The sequence below is a fragment of the Aotus nancymaae genome, unplaced genomic scaffold (assembly GCF_030222135.1).
Source record: "Aotus nancymaae isolate 86718 unplaced genomic scaffold, 86718_ANA_hifiasm-v0.15.2.pri h1tg000019l, whole genome shotgun sequence".
Classification (NCBI taxonomy): Eukaryota; Metazoa; Chordata; class Mammalia; order Primates; family Aotidae; genus Aotus; species Aotus nancymaae.
The window spans coordinates 34,347,944-34,364,352 of NW_026988431.1; the positions used below are offsets into that span (position 1 = coordinate 34,347,944).

At 42.9% G+C, this 16,409-nt stretch overlaps 1 protein-coding gene and 1 long non-coding RNA gene across 6 annotated transcripts in view; one reads left to right on the plus strand and one right to left on the minus strand.

Annotated features, from left to right (window-relative positions):
- Positions 1 to 644: 644 nt before the first annotated feature.
- Positions 645 to 16,409, plus strand: part of LOC135275885 (uncharacterized) — a 32,385-nt gene continuing 16,620 nt past the window's right edge. Inside the window, exons 1-2 of the long non-coding RNA XR_010343459.1 lie at positions 645 to 689; positions 5,024 to 5,119. This is a non-coding gene — a long non-coding RNA (uncharacterized LOC135275885). The remainder of the gene's footprint in view (positions 690 to 5,023; positions 5,120 to 16,409) is intronic.
- NMNAT3 (nicotinamide nucleotide adenylyltransferase 3) overlaps positions 3,569 to 16,409 on the minus strand; it is a 97,630-nt gene continuing 84,789 nt past the window's right edge. For 2 of the 5 annotated variants that reach the window (XM_012451087.3, XM_012451085.3), the window contains exons 4-5: positions 10,671 to 10,753; positions 3,569 to 4,755 (exon numbers count right to left, since the gene is read on the minus strand). In XM_012451087.3, the coding sequence (XP_012306510.2) occupies positions 4,373 to 4,755; positions 10,671 to 10,753 (466 nt within the window). In that variant the 3' untranslated portion in view covers positions 3,569 to 4,372. Of the gene's footprint in view, positions 4,756 to 10,670; positions 10,754 to 12,630; positions 16,402 to 16,409 lie in introns of those variants that run through there. The other 3 variants (XM_064378743.1, XM_012451088.3, XM_021666624.2) reach the window with 2 other exon arrangements.

Sequence of the window (16,409 nt, forward strand, 5' to 3'; positions counted from 1 at the left end):
TGGTATTATTACTCTTTCTAGTAGTGAAACTCCATTTATTTGTGAGATTTACATACTGATAATTTGGAAATGTGGGACCAGATGAATCTGAAGGTTCCCTCTAGTCCTCACAGTCTGTGGTGCCATGAAAAATCCTTTCTGAGGTTATTTTAACAATACTAAAATATTCAGAGGCGTCTGCCTAGGTGCATTGTTACAGATTGTTTATTAGTCACACATGTGTATCTATGATGCCAATTTTTGATCCAAGAAAATAACTTCATGACTGAAACTGAACACAATGTATGCATGAAGACCCTTGCAGAAAGGGAAGGCAAAAACACTGTTAGTACAGAAAGTGTGAGGATGGGGATAAAGAAATTCATATTCATGTATTAACCCAATTACCAAATGTACCTTGCAAATCTAGAGCACTGACGCTTTAACATGGGATTTCACATATTCCGTCCCAAGTGATACAGACAGTATTATAAATGAAAAATCCTTTCCTCAGGCTAGGATACAGCGCTCCTCTCATTTGGGCAGTGCATGCTATCACAGAAGAATCTTTATTTAAGGCTGGAAATTCTATTTACTCAGGAGCTCAAACCACTGTTTTTCTGTTCTTGCAGAATAAACACAACACCCTGGCAAAGCAGATGCAGAGAAGACCCGAGGGAATGGAAAGGAATGTGGAATCAGGTATGCAGGTCAGTGTCAACACAATAAATCAGGAGCACAGCAGTAATACATATTTCTCTTCTGATTCCAGAGAAGGGGGGCTGCATGAATCAATGAGATAAAGTGAAAGTACAGAAATTAAGATATATAATGTTTCATTTATATATATTTAATGAAGTAGGTTTTGTGGTTCTGTTGTTTTATTTTAGAAAGAGACAATGTAATGGCTCAGAAACGGATGTTTTGCCTGGTAGGGGCTGCATCATGCACACATGGATGAGGGAGATGATGGCATCACTTCCAAGCCTGGTTGGACCTGGTGCCCTGAGCCTATGGAAAGGCTGGACAGGGCCATGGGGGCTTGAGACTCCTGCTGTCAGGTGCATGATGCAACAAGGCATCCCCTCTCCAGGAAGTGATCATGAATCCAACTCAGCATGCTGCACATTTTGGCCTCTTCTGCCTCAAGGCCTTTGCATATGATGTTCCCCCTTCCTGAAAGCCAGTTGCTACCACCCATCCTCAGGTCTTGTGAACTCACCCTTCATGTATCAAATCCATGGTCATTTCCCTTCTGTCTACACTGTCATCAGGGCAAATCCATTTTATAGAGTCAAAATCTTGTACAATTTTGAAGGCCATTTTTCAGAAATAAGTATAAAAATTATTACTTTGAAATTAGAGATTCACAAAATTAGGGCCCTTTTTTAGGACCCTGGAAAGGGCCTGGGCAAGTGAGAGACTAAAGCTTAAGCATCATTAGCTTTGCAGTGAACCTGCTGTCTCTGACTGGCAGACTATGCGTGTATTTGCCTTCAGAGCCCTCATCACAGTTTGGAGTCACATGTTTAGTTGTGTGATTATTTGATTCTTGTCCACTCCCCACTGGATTATAAGCCCTTTGAGGGTAGAAACAGTGTCTATTTTGTTTACCATTGTACTCCAGTGTTTATTGCCTGGCACAAGAGGTCCTCAGTAAATGTGATTTGAATAAATGAATTCTTAATTTTGAATAGTAATAATAATAAATCTATTAGCTCCCACTCATTGAGAGTCTCTGCTATCAGGAACCCCAGGTTTCAGTACTGAGGGTCCAGAGTATGTTGGGATCCTCACCCTGTGAAAATGCAGCAGAGAAAGTAACCAAGGGTACTTGAAGGTAATGGGAGATTCAAGTTGGGGGTGACTGTGAGTCATGGATGTGGCTTCTAATTCTTACTGTGGACAGCATGGTGTCTGCAGAATAAACATGACTTCATGAGTGGTAGGAAAGCCCCCCACCCCAACTACTCCTTTATGAAAGGGGACTATTCTAAAGCTGCTGCCTCTTGATTTTCCCTGCTAGGAAATAGAGAACCCTTCCTCATATGCACACCTCTCACAGCCATATTCTTATTTGGTGTCCCTAGTGATATTTGGCAAAGTCTGGGGGCATTTTTATTGTCACGATTATGGGGGTACTGTTAGTACCCCCAACAGTACGACAAGTACTGTTGCTTCTAGTGGCAAGAGGCCATGGATGTTCTAAACACTCCAAATGCACAGGATAACCCCATAGAGCAAAGAATTATCCAGCCCAGAGTGTCACTATTGCCAAGGTTGAGAAATCCTGCCTTAAATCCACAGGTTCCCTCTCATCATTTTTCTGGACACTGCAACTGTTTGTAGGCTGGAGTTTCTTCCCCCTTTTCCTCTGCTTTCTCTACTCCACACAGAAGACTGTGGCAGTGTAGCTCTGAGGATAAGGCAGAAGATATTCACCATAGTAAAAGTCACACAATCTCAATCATATGTTCAGTTTATTGAAAATAAAATGATTATTTGTTGTATGGGGCACTGTTTTCAGCCAGTGACTCATATCAAAATGCCAATTCTGAGGCAGGTCTGCAGTGGGGCCTGAGAGTCTTCATTTCTTGCTGGCTCCCTGCAGGTGCAAACATTGCTGTTCTGGGAGTTCACTTTCTGTAGCAAATTTCTAGGCATTTGGGATATATCAGCAAACAAAACAAAGATTCCCTGCCCCTGGAGAGCGTTCAGTCTGGCCATACGTGTACTGGATCCAAAGAAGGCTGGATAGGCTGAAGCCAGAGGCACTCATAGTCTTAGAAAACTAGAACTAGGAGATAATTTAGAGGTGTCTGATTAAACCTCCCACTTTACAGGCAGGGAAACGACGGCTAACAGTGGGGAAGGGAGTTAGTGAAAGTCACACAGCTTGCTGTGGCAGCTTTTGGACGAGGCTGTCTGATTCCTATTCCCCTGAATTATCAGGGTCCTGACCTCTTGGAGGGCAGAGTTCATTTAGGGTGAGGAATGGCTGGCACCTTCAGTGGTTGCAGGGATGGAAATCTGCTTCCCACCTGAACTTGCTGGATTCAGAAAATCCTGATTTCCTACTTCATTCATATATTTCATGACACATATGTGAACACTGGTATGTTTTGGGGGCAGATAATGGATTCTTCCTAACAGGCCCTTTGTTTTTCTGCATGACCAAACCCAGAGCAAGGATGAACCAGAGTAAAACTATGGAGAAGTAAATTCTGAATGCATTCAGTCATGTGGTCAGCAAGTTTAAAGAGTAAACCCAAGCAGAATTAGGTCAATCAAAACCTTTCCCTAATTTGGGAGTGGAATGACAAATCCTGTGTGCACAAGGCCTCTGTTCTAATATTTCAGAGGCTCACCTGAAAAAAACCTATCGACCCAGTGCTTTCTTTTAGAAAGCCGTTTTCATGGCACTGAAAAGCAGTTGCTTCTTCCATTCCTACTATCTGGAAACACACACTTTTAAATTCATGCCAGTTCAATTGCAATAGTAGCAAGTTTCATGGAGCAGCTAAAAAGAAGAGAAACAGCTGGGACATCAGGCATTAATAATATAATAAAGGAAGAAACTTTTCATTAGTACTTTTTGATGTCAATTTATTATTTATCCCTTTGCCAATATTCAAACAGACAGGCAGTCATAAAACATTAAAAAAGATCCTTTAAAACAGTCAGGCATCTGTTTTACCTCAGTTCCTTTTTAGAAATCTGGAAATCAGGAGCCCTGGCTTTTATACTACAGCAACTTTGATACTTGCCATATGAAAAATACTGCTTGAGGATCACTATGTAGAAAGAGTTTTGTTTAAATTTTATGAGGGGCTGGTTAGTCAGGCAGACAATGGTTTGTAAGACAAGATTCAGTGTGCTGTTTCCAACTGTTTGACTCCTCAGTTCATATTCTGAAACCAGGGCACCGACAAAACCCACTGTTCGGTAATTAGCATCCTGTCAAATCTCTCCAATCAAGACTAGCACGCTGCACCTGGTCCTAGTTAAAAAATGCATTGTGGGCAATTCTGATCTGACCCTCAGGGGCCCTTGCCATGCTCAGAACTGCATTCAGTGTGCACACCATAATTACCATCCACACAAAATAAGTAGGCCTCCTTGGTCCAGCAGCTCTGAGAGATTCTGCCTAATCCTAATGACCTGCCACATCACTTTAACTTCGTTGATAAATGTCCATCCTTGTGATTTAGACCTTTCCTCTCCCACAAAGAAGGATCTCTTCTTGGGACAGAAGACTCCTTGGAAGTAGAATCATTGTAGAAATAAACAAATGAAAAATAGAGAAGCAAAAACCGAAGTCAAACAGAAACCTTAACAGCCCTCTCCCGAGCAGGAGCTTGGTGGAGGAGGTGTGGGTGCCGAGTCCCCCTCCCTAGCTTGTCTTTCCCTCAGCGCTCTGGGTGCTTTTGCCTTTCCAGGCACTGTCCTTGGTGTAGAGGCCATGGTCCTTGATGTAGCTGATGACAGCATCGGGGATCAGGTACTTCACACTCTGCCCTTGGCTCAAGGCTCGCCTGATGTACGTGGCACTGATCTCATTCTGCACGGGCTCCTTGGCCAGGTGAATGTTGTGCTGGTGCATCCGTAGGATGGGAGATTCTGAGATGTACCCTTTTGGGTCGTGACCCATCCGGCCCACGCACACCAAGCCAAACTTCTCCACTATTTCCTGGATGTGCGCGTCCTTCCAGAGGTTGGGGGTGTGGAAGGTCTTCAAGACGTCTGCCCCGCAGAGAAGCTTCAGTTCAGGCACAGCTGCAAAAACAAGGACAGACTCAGTAAAGTTACAGAAGCGTCACTGCCAGGAAAGACAACATCACATTCTGTTGGAAAATCTCACAAAATGCTTTTCTTGGAAAGTATCGAGAACTCAGTGTCTCCATGTTCATGACTTGAAAAGAAATAGTATGTAAACAAATCTGCAGCTTTTTCAGGGAATACAGTTATAAGTAATGATTTAATCAATACATCTTTTGTTTAATATTGGAAAAGTGCCAAGTAATACAAAAAATATTTTTTTCAGTGTTCTAACATAAGTCTGCCTGTGGTTGCTTTGGACCAAAGCAGAGTGCTCTAAAGGTGACTGTGCTGTACCCAGTCCTGTGTCTTCTGATGGAAGGTAAGGTTCTGAGAGCTCTGAGACCAACAAGCTGTGGGCCGTGGACAAGTCACTGCCCTATTTGAAATCCATTGCAGCCCTTGTATTACTAGGAACTAGTACCTGGCACTTTTATATAAAAATCTCATTATAAAGATTACTTATAAAGGCTCTTTGGATAACCAAAAGGTCTTAAAACTCCAGCTGGTGGCCTTTTCATTGCAGTTTCCAATAAAACAAAGCTCTAGAACAACGATTAATGTGGATAATCCTTTGGAATGTGTTCTAACAGAATGCTAATTGTGATAATAAAACAATACCTAACATGTATTGGGAGCTTACTATGGGCACTACTACTAAGCTCTTTATGTGTATAATACCATATGCACCCCAGAACAACTTATGAGGTGAGTGTTGTGCCCATTCTGTGGAGGGGGAAATGGAGGCAGAGAGAGGTAAGTGACTTGCCTCAGGTCACTCAGCTAGGCAGAGAAGTCAGGAGTCCAACCTGGCAGCTATTCTCTAGGTGGGGCATTTGTAATTGCTGGGTTCTTCTGCTACCTGCTGGTGGGAGTCTGTACTTGCAGCATACTGAAGAAGCCTTTTCTAGAGACCCAGGCTGATTTTCCTGGCACTATCCGTGTCCCTCTTGGTGAGCTAATCTGTAAAGGAAATCCAGATCCATGCTAGAAACAAGCTGCAGGGTCTCCAGGGCTGCCATACTGGGGAAACCTTGGTGTAAATGGCCAGTTTAGGATCCCCTAAGGCGGAACCTCTGAAGGAATCCACACATGGACCAGAGAGATGAGTTCACACAAAAGCACTGGAGCGATTGTGGACTGGAAAGTGAGAGACTCGAGGTGTCCTGGAGAGGTCTGAGTCCTGGCCTCAATTGGACCCAGGCTGCTGTGGAGCTGGAGCCAAGATCTTTTTTTCTCTGTGTCTCAGTTTTCCCAACCATGAGATGATGTGCTCTGGACTCATTTAAAGCAACATATGAAATCACAGAAACACACTTTTCAAATGCTTTAGCAGTGTAATATTGGTATGGTAAATGGTTTTCAAACATTCCTTCATTCATGCACGTATGAACTCTTAGTGGTTACAAACTAAGACTCTAGAGCCAGATACCTTAGATCCAAATTCTGGTTCTGCTATTCAATACCTCACGATCTCAACTTAAAAATGAGGATATTGCCCTTCATTTATTCATTCATTCACTATCCATTTACCCATTTATCTACCACTCTATTCATAGATACTCCCACTGAACATTTATGAATTATCTCCCAGTGTCTGGCCTTTTTAAATCAATAAAACTGCATTTAACAATTATTCAGTAACACCCACTTTTCACTAATTTCGGCTGGTCCCATTGCTCACAGCATATATGTGTATTTGAACTCTTCTGCATCTGTGAAGTTTTACTCTAATTTCTTATCTATCCAACCAGTGTAGTATAAAGGAGAACAGTGTTTGGTCTTTCAAACAATTAGGTACTTTTATGTGGTCTTCCTGGGGGAGGTGCTACAAAGTGCATTTCATTCCAGGATCTGCTGGGGCCTGGGACACATCCCCTGTCTTCCTACAGGTCAGAGAGCAGAGAAGATACTACCTTCTTTTTCCAATAGATTTTTTTTGTGGGGACAATTTCTACGTGTCGGTTTCAATATTCAGTACTGTTTGATTCATTAACAATGACAGTAAGGAATACTATTCACTTTGGGCCTTGCCTAGAGGGAACAAGCGCCCACACCGCCTCTGCCTCCCAAATCAAAGGCATGTGCATTTTTGTGGCTGGTGGCACCTGTTATTCCATGGCAACAATACCATGTGATAGGTCACTTCTTGCGCGACATGGGCCTCAGACCTCCAACTCCTGGCAGTCCTGTCTTCAGGGCTCACAGAGGCATTCACACATCTCCAAATCCATTTACAACACTGTTACAAAATTTTTAGACTGAGTAACTCTATCCATGTCCAAAGTATGTGACTCCAGGGTGTAGTATAAAGGTTGTCAATATGATTTCTCCTAACAGTGATACAGAGACATAAACAGGATGTCCGTGGGCATTTTGAGGGCAGTGTGCTCTACCTTTCAGTAGCTAAGGGCTTTGAAAGGCAGATAAAGCCGAAGTTTACATAGACTGCGAGGGAAGTGCCACTAGGATCTTTGAAAATTTGGTTGTCCTAAGTCTGTGACATCAAAGAGCACCAATCTTGAGGTCAGTCAGCTCTGGGTTCCAGTTTAAATCTACTGGTATCCCAGGAAAATTACTTAGCCTATGGGCCTGTTTCTTCAGCCATGAAATGGGGATAGTAAAGCTTTCTTTGGAAGTTATGGGAATTGAGTGATGGAGAGAATGCAATGTAAATTTCCTGTCTGGCGCAGCATGTGAACACTGCCACCAACAGCAATGTCTGTCATGGTACCTCACAGACATACTCAGAAATGTGGGACTTCTGGATCTAAACAGGACACAAGAGATGAAGCATCTGACAGGCAGCACCCAAATTTACCATACAAGGCCACCTTGGAACATTCAGTGTAAAACGGAAACAGGTAAAGGGCCTGCTCTGTTGGGAGAGGCAATCCTCTGCACGTGGCTGAGCTGTGCTCAGCTCCATCAGCCATGGGTGGGGGACGCCTTTACAAAAGACAGACAGTCAGCTGTTAACGGACTGGAGGCATCATCCATCCCAAAGTGTCACACCCAAGCAGCCCAGCATATAGCAATCCACATGACTCTGGGTGAGCCCAAGGAGGCCTGCAAATCACAGAAGTGATGGGCAAAGCAAGGCTCTGGCAGCCAGAAAGTGCTGAGCTCATCATGTAATTTGCAACCCCAGAGTATAACAGCACACCAATAACACATGCAGCACACAAAATAGTCCTTTAGAAATATGTCACTAGTAACACACATGCCATCTCATCAAAAGCCAAACTTATGCTGAGAAAAATTCCACCTTTCTGTTTTTAATTGCTCTACGGTTTCCTGGATGACAAATATCAAACTGTATTCATTATGGAACATATGGAAAATAAGTATTTAAAGTAGAAATAACAATAATAATTCTGCTTTCTACAAAACACCATCAGTATTTTAGTGTATTTCCTTAGTCTCTTCTATCTATTTAGACATGCAAACAGATGTGAAAGTTTAGTCATATTTTTATATACTTAAGATTATATGCAGTATCGTATCCTGATTTTTTCCACTGCCTTCGTAAGTGTTTTTCCATATCATTAAAACCTTTTATATAGTTTCCTTATCCTGTGTATACAGTGTAATTTACTTACACATTCCTTTATATTTAAATATTGAGGTTGCTTTCACTTCCTGCCATTGTAAAAACTGCTGTGATAAACATCTTTCTGCGTAAATCTTTATCCCAATTTCTAATTATTTCCTTAGCTAGATTCCTAGAATGGGAATTTATCAAGCAGAGTACAAAGATTTTTAAATATATCCCTGATATATTTTGGTAAACTGGAAAACATACTTTTCATTTCATGTAAACTTCCTTTTTTAACAAATAGTTACTTTAGAATAGAACAAGATGACTGGGATTTAGGGTCTGAATAGAGAGAAAGAGGCTCTCTACAATATAGCGCCAAGCAGAGTATGCTAGTAGCCCCTAGAAAAACGAATCTGGAAAGAATCTGGAGTGGGCTTTGGCAGAGGGAGAGAGTTCATATTAATGAGAGCAGCTGGGGCTGGTTTTATAGGCAAGGTGAATTCTGAGCTGGGCCTCACAGGCCAGATAGGTTTTCAACAGGGGAACTAAGAATTAAGAGGAAGGAGGGGCAGCCAAGGCAAAGAGCTGAGACAGGGATTCTGGAAGCATATGCAGAGAGGTGAAGTGTGAGAGGCTGGGAGCCTCAGTGTGGGGTCCCTCTCCAGTCACTCTGGCTGCCCCTGCCTCTCACTGGAGACTCCAGCCCGCCCCAGTGGCATGCAGTGCCCCACACTTATGCTGTCTCCCGCCTTTGTGCTTTCCTTAGACTGCCCCTTGGCCCAGAAATGTCTCCAACCTCAATAATCTACTCATCTTGCAAGTCTCAGTGCAGGTACCTGCTCCATCATGCAGCCCTCCTAATTCATGCCTGGACTCAAGTCCATTCACACCTTGTCTCCAGCTTGGGGTGGGGGCTGGGGCTGGCTGTATCTGTTCTCACCCTGAGCCCAGAGTCTGTTCCAATGAGGTGCTCAAAAAGTGTCTGTAGAATCCTTTTAGGAATGCCTACTGAGCCAGAGATGATGCAGAAAGAAGGGAGAGGCTGATAATGAACAATGGGCACTGTGCTCATGGGGGATGGGTGGGAAGGAGCCCATGCAGGTAACAGAGAGGAGAGGCATTCAGAGAGACCAGAGGAATATAATAAACATTATATAAGATGATTATACAGGAGCCACTGTAATTCCTTCTTAGATTCTTACTTTCATGCATAACCCCCCAAACTGGCTGTAAAGCAAATCCTCAGAGTGCTTGTTAAATATCCAGATTCCTGGGACCTACTCCCACTCTGAGAATTAGTGCTTTTAACAAGCCGCACAGGGGATACTGCTGTGAGTGATCCTTTGGCCAGAATTTGGGGACTGTGGCATGGCACCTATAGGGTCTGCTAGCATTTTCAGTTCTTTTTAGAAGAGTGTTTCCCAATCTTGCTTTAGGGAGCACTAGTTCTGAAAATTACTAACAGATCTTAAACAAAGAGTTCCATATGGTAAGAACAAGGTCTTTCTCTTTCTTGTACAATCACAATGCACATGGACATAGTAAAGCCTCTGAAAAGTCCTGCAGTAAAGAAACCACTTTAGGTGTGCTTAACCTCAGCGTCCCTGAACGCTTTTAATCTGGAAGCAGTGTTCCACCAACTCTCTTCCCCAGGAGACCCTGCCACAGGAAACTCTGCAGATGACCTGCAGGAATCTGCGTGCCCACCACTGCATGGTGCTCCTGCTTATTTGCATGAAAGGGTTAATGCATTTGGCCCCTGACACCAGGGCTGTTCATACTCTGAAATCACAGCCAACAAGGTTTTATCAAACACCAGGAAATGACAACACTTCCTGGCTTACAAATTAAGAGGATAATCCAAACCAACTTTAAATTCCCGTAAAAATAGGTTTCCTCTTCTGAGTGAACCATTGAGTAATTCTGCTATAAAAAAAGTCTTAGTCTCTTTGTTCAAGTTTTATAATGTCATATTTTACATTCAAAAAGGCTAAGGCTTTTAAAAGAAACCCAGCAGCCCTCATCAGTTTATCCCTGTGTGACCCTGACTGTAATCCATGTCATTAGAACAAGTCACAAGGGTAGGTAAACTTCTTTGGGGGGAAAAAAAAATCCCAAATTAGCAGAGCAACTTACAGGGGGTGGTGGCAGATTGTCTAATCTGAACTTCAACCTCAGAAGTGTCTTCCCAAGCAGGCAGCCCTTAAATTCCTTGTCTGTGCCCAGAGGGTTGGACTCAAGTCCTCTGCAGCTGTGACTACCCCTAGTCCCTTCAGTTCTCACAGAATCCCTAACATCTCATTCTCCTACAGACAAGAGGGTCAGCACCCACCTGCAGGGGTCGGGGAGAGTGCCTTGCCATGGTCTGGGCCTTCCATCTGGGGTGGAGATCTGAGCAGTTCGCTGTGATGATGCCTGCGATGGAAACATATGGGCTCAGGGTATGTCTGTCCTCCAGCCCTCAAAGCAACCCAGGGATTTTCAGATTTTGTCTCGCCTGCTTTTATCTACTTTAGTTCACTCATTCCCCAAATATCCGTTGAGGGCCTACTCTGTGGCAGGCATTGCCAGGTGCTGGGACAGAAAGCCAGGTGGGTCTTCATGGAGAGTTCTTCAAGACAGTTCACTACTTTCCATGTGACGTGTGTGAAAGCAGGGAAATGAATACATTTCTACTGTTTTAACATTTCCTTCAATATTTCTCACTTAAAAAAAGAGTCACTGTTGAGTAGGGGTTAAGGACACGGGCTATTGAGTCAGACAGACTTGAGTTCAAGACACATTTTCATTTGAGAAGCAGGGAAAACACCTACTTTTAGACTCTTGTGAAGGTAAATGAGCCATGCACACGAAGCACTGGCACAGTGCCTGGCCCACAGCGAGGTCCAAGAAAAGCTGCCCGCTCTCATTAGAAACTGGTGCTTTAGATGGCAATAGAGTGGCGGCCAAGAGCCAGGGCTTGCAGCCAGATGGCCTGGGTTGGATCTCAGTTCCTCCACCAGCTGGCTGTGTGACCCTGGGTGGGTGATTTCAAGTCTCTATGTGGATGGTGCTGCATCTGCCAATGAGGAATTATGACAGTGCCCACCTCTGACGGGTGGTTATGAAGATTAAAGGGGTTAATACACACAAAGTGCACTGGGCATTTCAAAGATGATTGGACTTTCACAAATTTGCCATGCTGCCCTTCTTCAGCAATCTATCTTCTGCGAATCATGAGATACCTATATATTCTTTTATCAAACAGAGGCAATCACTATTCACCCCGTCTTGTATCAAATTGATCTTCCATCTTCCACTTCCTGTATTATGCATTTACTAGAGCTGTGTTTAGGGGGCAGTAGTGCCTGGTGGAAAAAGCGTATGCTTTTCAGCCAAAGTGGGTGAGTTTAGGCTCAGGCTTTTCTGCTTGAATGACCCCAACACCCTGTGGCACTGATAATCTCCGAGCCATGTGGACCTCATCTGTTAATTGGTCATGAAAGTTAATGCTGGCCTTATCTACAATAAGTATTGCAAGATCATGAATGAAAAACTACTTCTGCCTTGCCAAATGCTGGCGAAGTGGCCTGCTGCTGATTATAATTGGGAAGGGGCACAGTGTTAAGTTCTAGAATTAGACTGGGTTGAAATTCTGGTTCTAACTACTAGCCATGAAGTCTCATGTCTCTAGTTTCCTTATCTACAGAATGAGGGATAATGACAGAATCTACCCCAGAGAGCTGTCATGAGGATTAATTGAAACGCTTGGCCCTGGCCCATACACAGAAAGAGCCCAATAAATGTTAGCTGTTATTATAGTCTATCTTCCCACCAGATTGTGAATAGGGACCCTGAATTCACTTTTATATTCCTAGCACCATGAAAATGCTCCTTAAGTCTGCTGAATTCAGGAATGATGGAAGGAGTGGATGAATGAATATATTTAACCTGGTTCAAAGCCCTTTCAGATTATCTCAGAGACTCAGCAGAATCTTCTTAGAGCCTGGCTGGACTCAGTGTTTTCATTATTGTTTTACTGCTTTGGTTTTGGTGAACTTTATTTCTGATGATTCACCCTTGGGTTGGTATGGGCTCTCCTATCAGACTGAAGTAGATTGAGTCTCACCTCCACTTTCTAACTGTAGGACTTGAAGTATTTTACAACCCTTTCTGAATCTCCATGTCCTCACTTATAAAATAGGACTAAACCCACCTACTTCTTAGAGTTACTGAGCTTACTAGATATTCGTGAAAGAGCTTGGGACACATAGCGGGTGATCAGTAAAAGGTGGTGATTGTCATTTTCTTACCTTGAACGTCTTAGTTCAGGTTGACTCTACTTTGAGTATTAGCTGGATTGCTGAACTTTGTTGTGGAAATCATTACTTTCAATACAACATGCATTTTCCAGGGACTTCCACTGTGCCTCCATGGGGCATGACCGTTGCTGCTTCTTGCTGCCTGCCTGAGTGGCACCTTGGGCCTGTGGACTGCCCTTGGGGGCATGTTCTTGGTGTCCTCAGCAGCCCCACTGGTCTTCAGGAAAGCCCCATTGGAGGGTAACTGTGGCAGGTTTAAAGCCAGCCACATCATGCTTCCAGCCTGCAGATCCCTGTTTTTGAAGGTGGCCATAAGCATGGCTTCAGGGCTCCACAGATGGGAGCTCCATTTCCTGTTTATTTGTGTGTGACTGTTATTAACTTAGCCTCTTTGAGCCTCAGTTTCTTTATCTGTAAAATGAGGACAACACAAGATCACGTCTGCAAGAGGGTGCATGAAAGAGTGATGATGATGACGATGATGGATTATATCAAATGGCATGTGACTAGGGCCTTGCCCACAACACAGGGAAAAGGTGAGTGAAACGTGTTATCAAATGTCCTAAAGGCATGGAAGTTGGCCTACATTTTAAAAATTAGAATAAAAATAAGCGATCTTATGAGGAAAGAAGGAATCCTCAATAAGCTCTGCAGTGAATTTACATTATAGAGATGTTTGTTACTATGTCACTATGATGTAGATTCACGATGGACTTCATCAGGAGGACACTAAATGGAGCACTGAGGTCTCCGAGGATTTCTACCCTGCTTCTAAAACCACCTGACTTTACAATTATAACTGGATTTTCAGTCTTAAGAAAACCTCAATTTTGATAATTTTAGGAAAGTGTTAGTAATCAAACACAAATGCAATTGGTGTATTTTGGAGATGAAACTCACTCCAAATAGTAATTTTTAAAATCTGAATCAGCATTTGATAAAACTGTGTTGACTATATCAGTGATTCTCAATTTTGGTTGCACAAAATACATCTGGGAACCTATATGAAAATAGCAATGTTTAGAGCCTAATCCAGACCAATCAAAATCTCTGGGATGGGTGGGAAGAAGTGAGCATTTAAAAAAGCTTATTAAGTGATTTCTGCAGCCAGAGTTGAGAACACTGGTTTAAATGCATCTTGGTACTGATCATAAGCTTAATTCATATGCTTGGCAGCTGAAGCTGTGGGCTAGCCATATATTAGAATCACCAGGGAGCTTTAAAAAATCCTGATACCCCAACCTAGACCAAGGACATCTTAGTCTCTGGGGTGAGACCCAGACATGAGTACTTTTAAAAGCTCCCTGGGTGATTCCAGTGTGCAAGCCAGCACTGAGAAACACAGGAATAAAGGAGTTATTTAAACAAATTAAAAAAAGGCCGGGTGTGGTGGTTCATGCCTGTAATCCCAGCACTTTGGGAAGCTGAGGTGGGTCAGGAGTTCGAGACCAGCCTGGCCATCTCTACTAAAAATACAAAAAATTAGCAGGGCATGGTGGTGTGTGCCTGTAATCCCAGCTACTTGGGAGGCTGAGGCAGGAGAATTGCTTGAACCGGGAGGTGGAGGTTACACAAATAAACAGGAAATGAGCCGAGATCGCACCACTGCACTCCAGCCTGGGCACCAGAGCTAAATTCATAAACTTGGTAGCTGAAGCAGTGGGCTAGCCATATATTAGAATCATCAGGGAGCTTTTTTTGAGACCCTGTCTCAAAAAAAAAAATTAAAAAGAAAATGAATGCGGTCAGTAGAATCTTAGCTCACCCCTATATTTTGCCGCAGAAGCACAAGTAATCATAAATAGTACTATGGTCAACTCCTATCTATCCATGAATGGCTTATCTGTTCTGAGGACAAATTATGGGACAGCATTAGGGATTCAGGGCAGGTAGCTAACATTATTAAGTACCTACCATAAAGCAGGTGTTTTGCCTACATCATCTCATTTAATTCACATGAAATCCTAGTGAAGTGGGTGATGTCATTTCCATTTTATTAGGTGAGAAATTGAGACTCAGGGAGGCTAAATCACTTACATCAAGTCATTCAGCTAGTAAATTTGGCTCTAAAACCTATGTCCTGGGCTACACTGCTTCTCACAGTGTGGAGGAGAAAGTGTCTGTTTCTGCCTACATATTAAAACTAAATCACTTGTTGGATGATCTATGCGCTTCCTTCTATTCCTCCTCTCTTAGTCTAGATAAATGAGAAATAACTGCATGACTCATTCTAAAAGGATGATCTAGGTGTCAATTTATTCCTTATATAATTTTCGATATATGAGTTTTTGTTTATATTAATGGATAGTTTAAACAAGTAAAGAAGAACATGTGTCTAACAATTATTTTATAATGGCTCTCCTTTTAATTTGGCAACAGGCGCCAGACGTGGTGGCTTATGCCTGCAATCCCAGCTTTGGGAGGCCGAGGCAGGTGGATCACCTGAGGTCAGGAGTTCGAAACCAGCCTTGACTAAAATGGTGAAACCCCATCTCTATGAAAAATACAGAAGTTAGCTGGGCATTGTGTCATCTGCCTGTAATCCCAGATACTAGGGAGACTGAGGCAGGAGAATTGCTTGAACTTGGGAGTGGAGGTTGCAGTGAGCCGAGATGGCACCATTGCACTCCAGCCTGGGCAACAAGAGCAAAAATCCGTCTCAAAAAAAGAAAAAAAAATGGCAACAGGTTCTGAAGCAACACTGTAACTGCTGAATGCTTCTGGCTGGTTCTTTCCCCAGTAAAATGTAAGTAAAAAGAATCAGGATAATAAAACGAAATGATTACCTCTACTAAAAAGGTAAACCTTTTCTCCCAAGTGATTTTTGAAGACAAGTGTAAAATGAAAACCAAAACACTTTATGAACAGGCCTGTCAATCATTTCACCTCATTCCTTGTGCCTCCCATTTCCTGCCAATCCTAGTGGTTCCAAATAGACAAAAAACACAGCCCACAATTTGCAATCCCTTCAGCAGAGCTGGTTGTCATTAGTGATGAGGCAGCCCCCCTCACAATCCCAGCAGCCAGGATAGGTGGGACTTCCTGCTTCTCTGGCAATTCCCCTTAAAAACTGCAGACACAAGCTAGTGACCCACTGCCTTAACATGCAGGGCTGGCTTGAGGTTTTAAACAGTTTTATTACTTACATTGAATACAAATAGCAATTCCAGAAGAAAAAATTATCCTGAGTAACTGTTTCTAGATTTATAGTCTTTTTTTTTTTCCTATTTCACATAAAAGTCTGGGTTTATATAGAACCCAGGATTTGTACAATTTAAAAAGATGGCTTAATATGTAGATGCAGTTTTCACCCTAGACAATGATAAAAATAACAAAAGTTCCCACCTACTGAATATTATTATGTAGTTTTGGGTCAGGAAAGTTATTTGCATTTAAAAAAGTCATTCATTAGGTTTTGCTGTTTCCATTTTGCAAGTGAGAAATATGTCTCAGAGACATCAAATCATTTGCTCAAAGTCACACAGCTACGAAGTGGTGGTGCTAGACCCCAGTGCTACAGTCGTCTGAAATAAGGTTGAGTGTTTCCACAAGTGCATCTGAAAGGACAGTGTTTTGTAATTTTTCTGCTCAGGGACCTCTCTGAGAATGTGAATCTGTTGGTCTCTCTCCCGCTAAGTAGAAGCTGCTTCTCCGATCTGTGCTGAAAAGGCCTGGCAGAACCCCAGCCCCACAATCTGCCCTACCTTTTACCCTGCAGGCTCTGCAGACGTCTCCCGTGGGCCCTGGTCATCACACAGGAGAGTGACTAC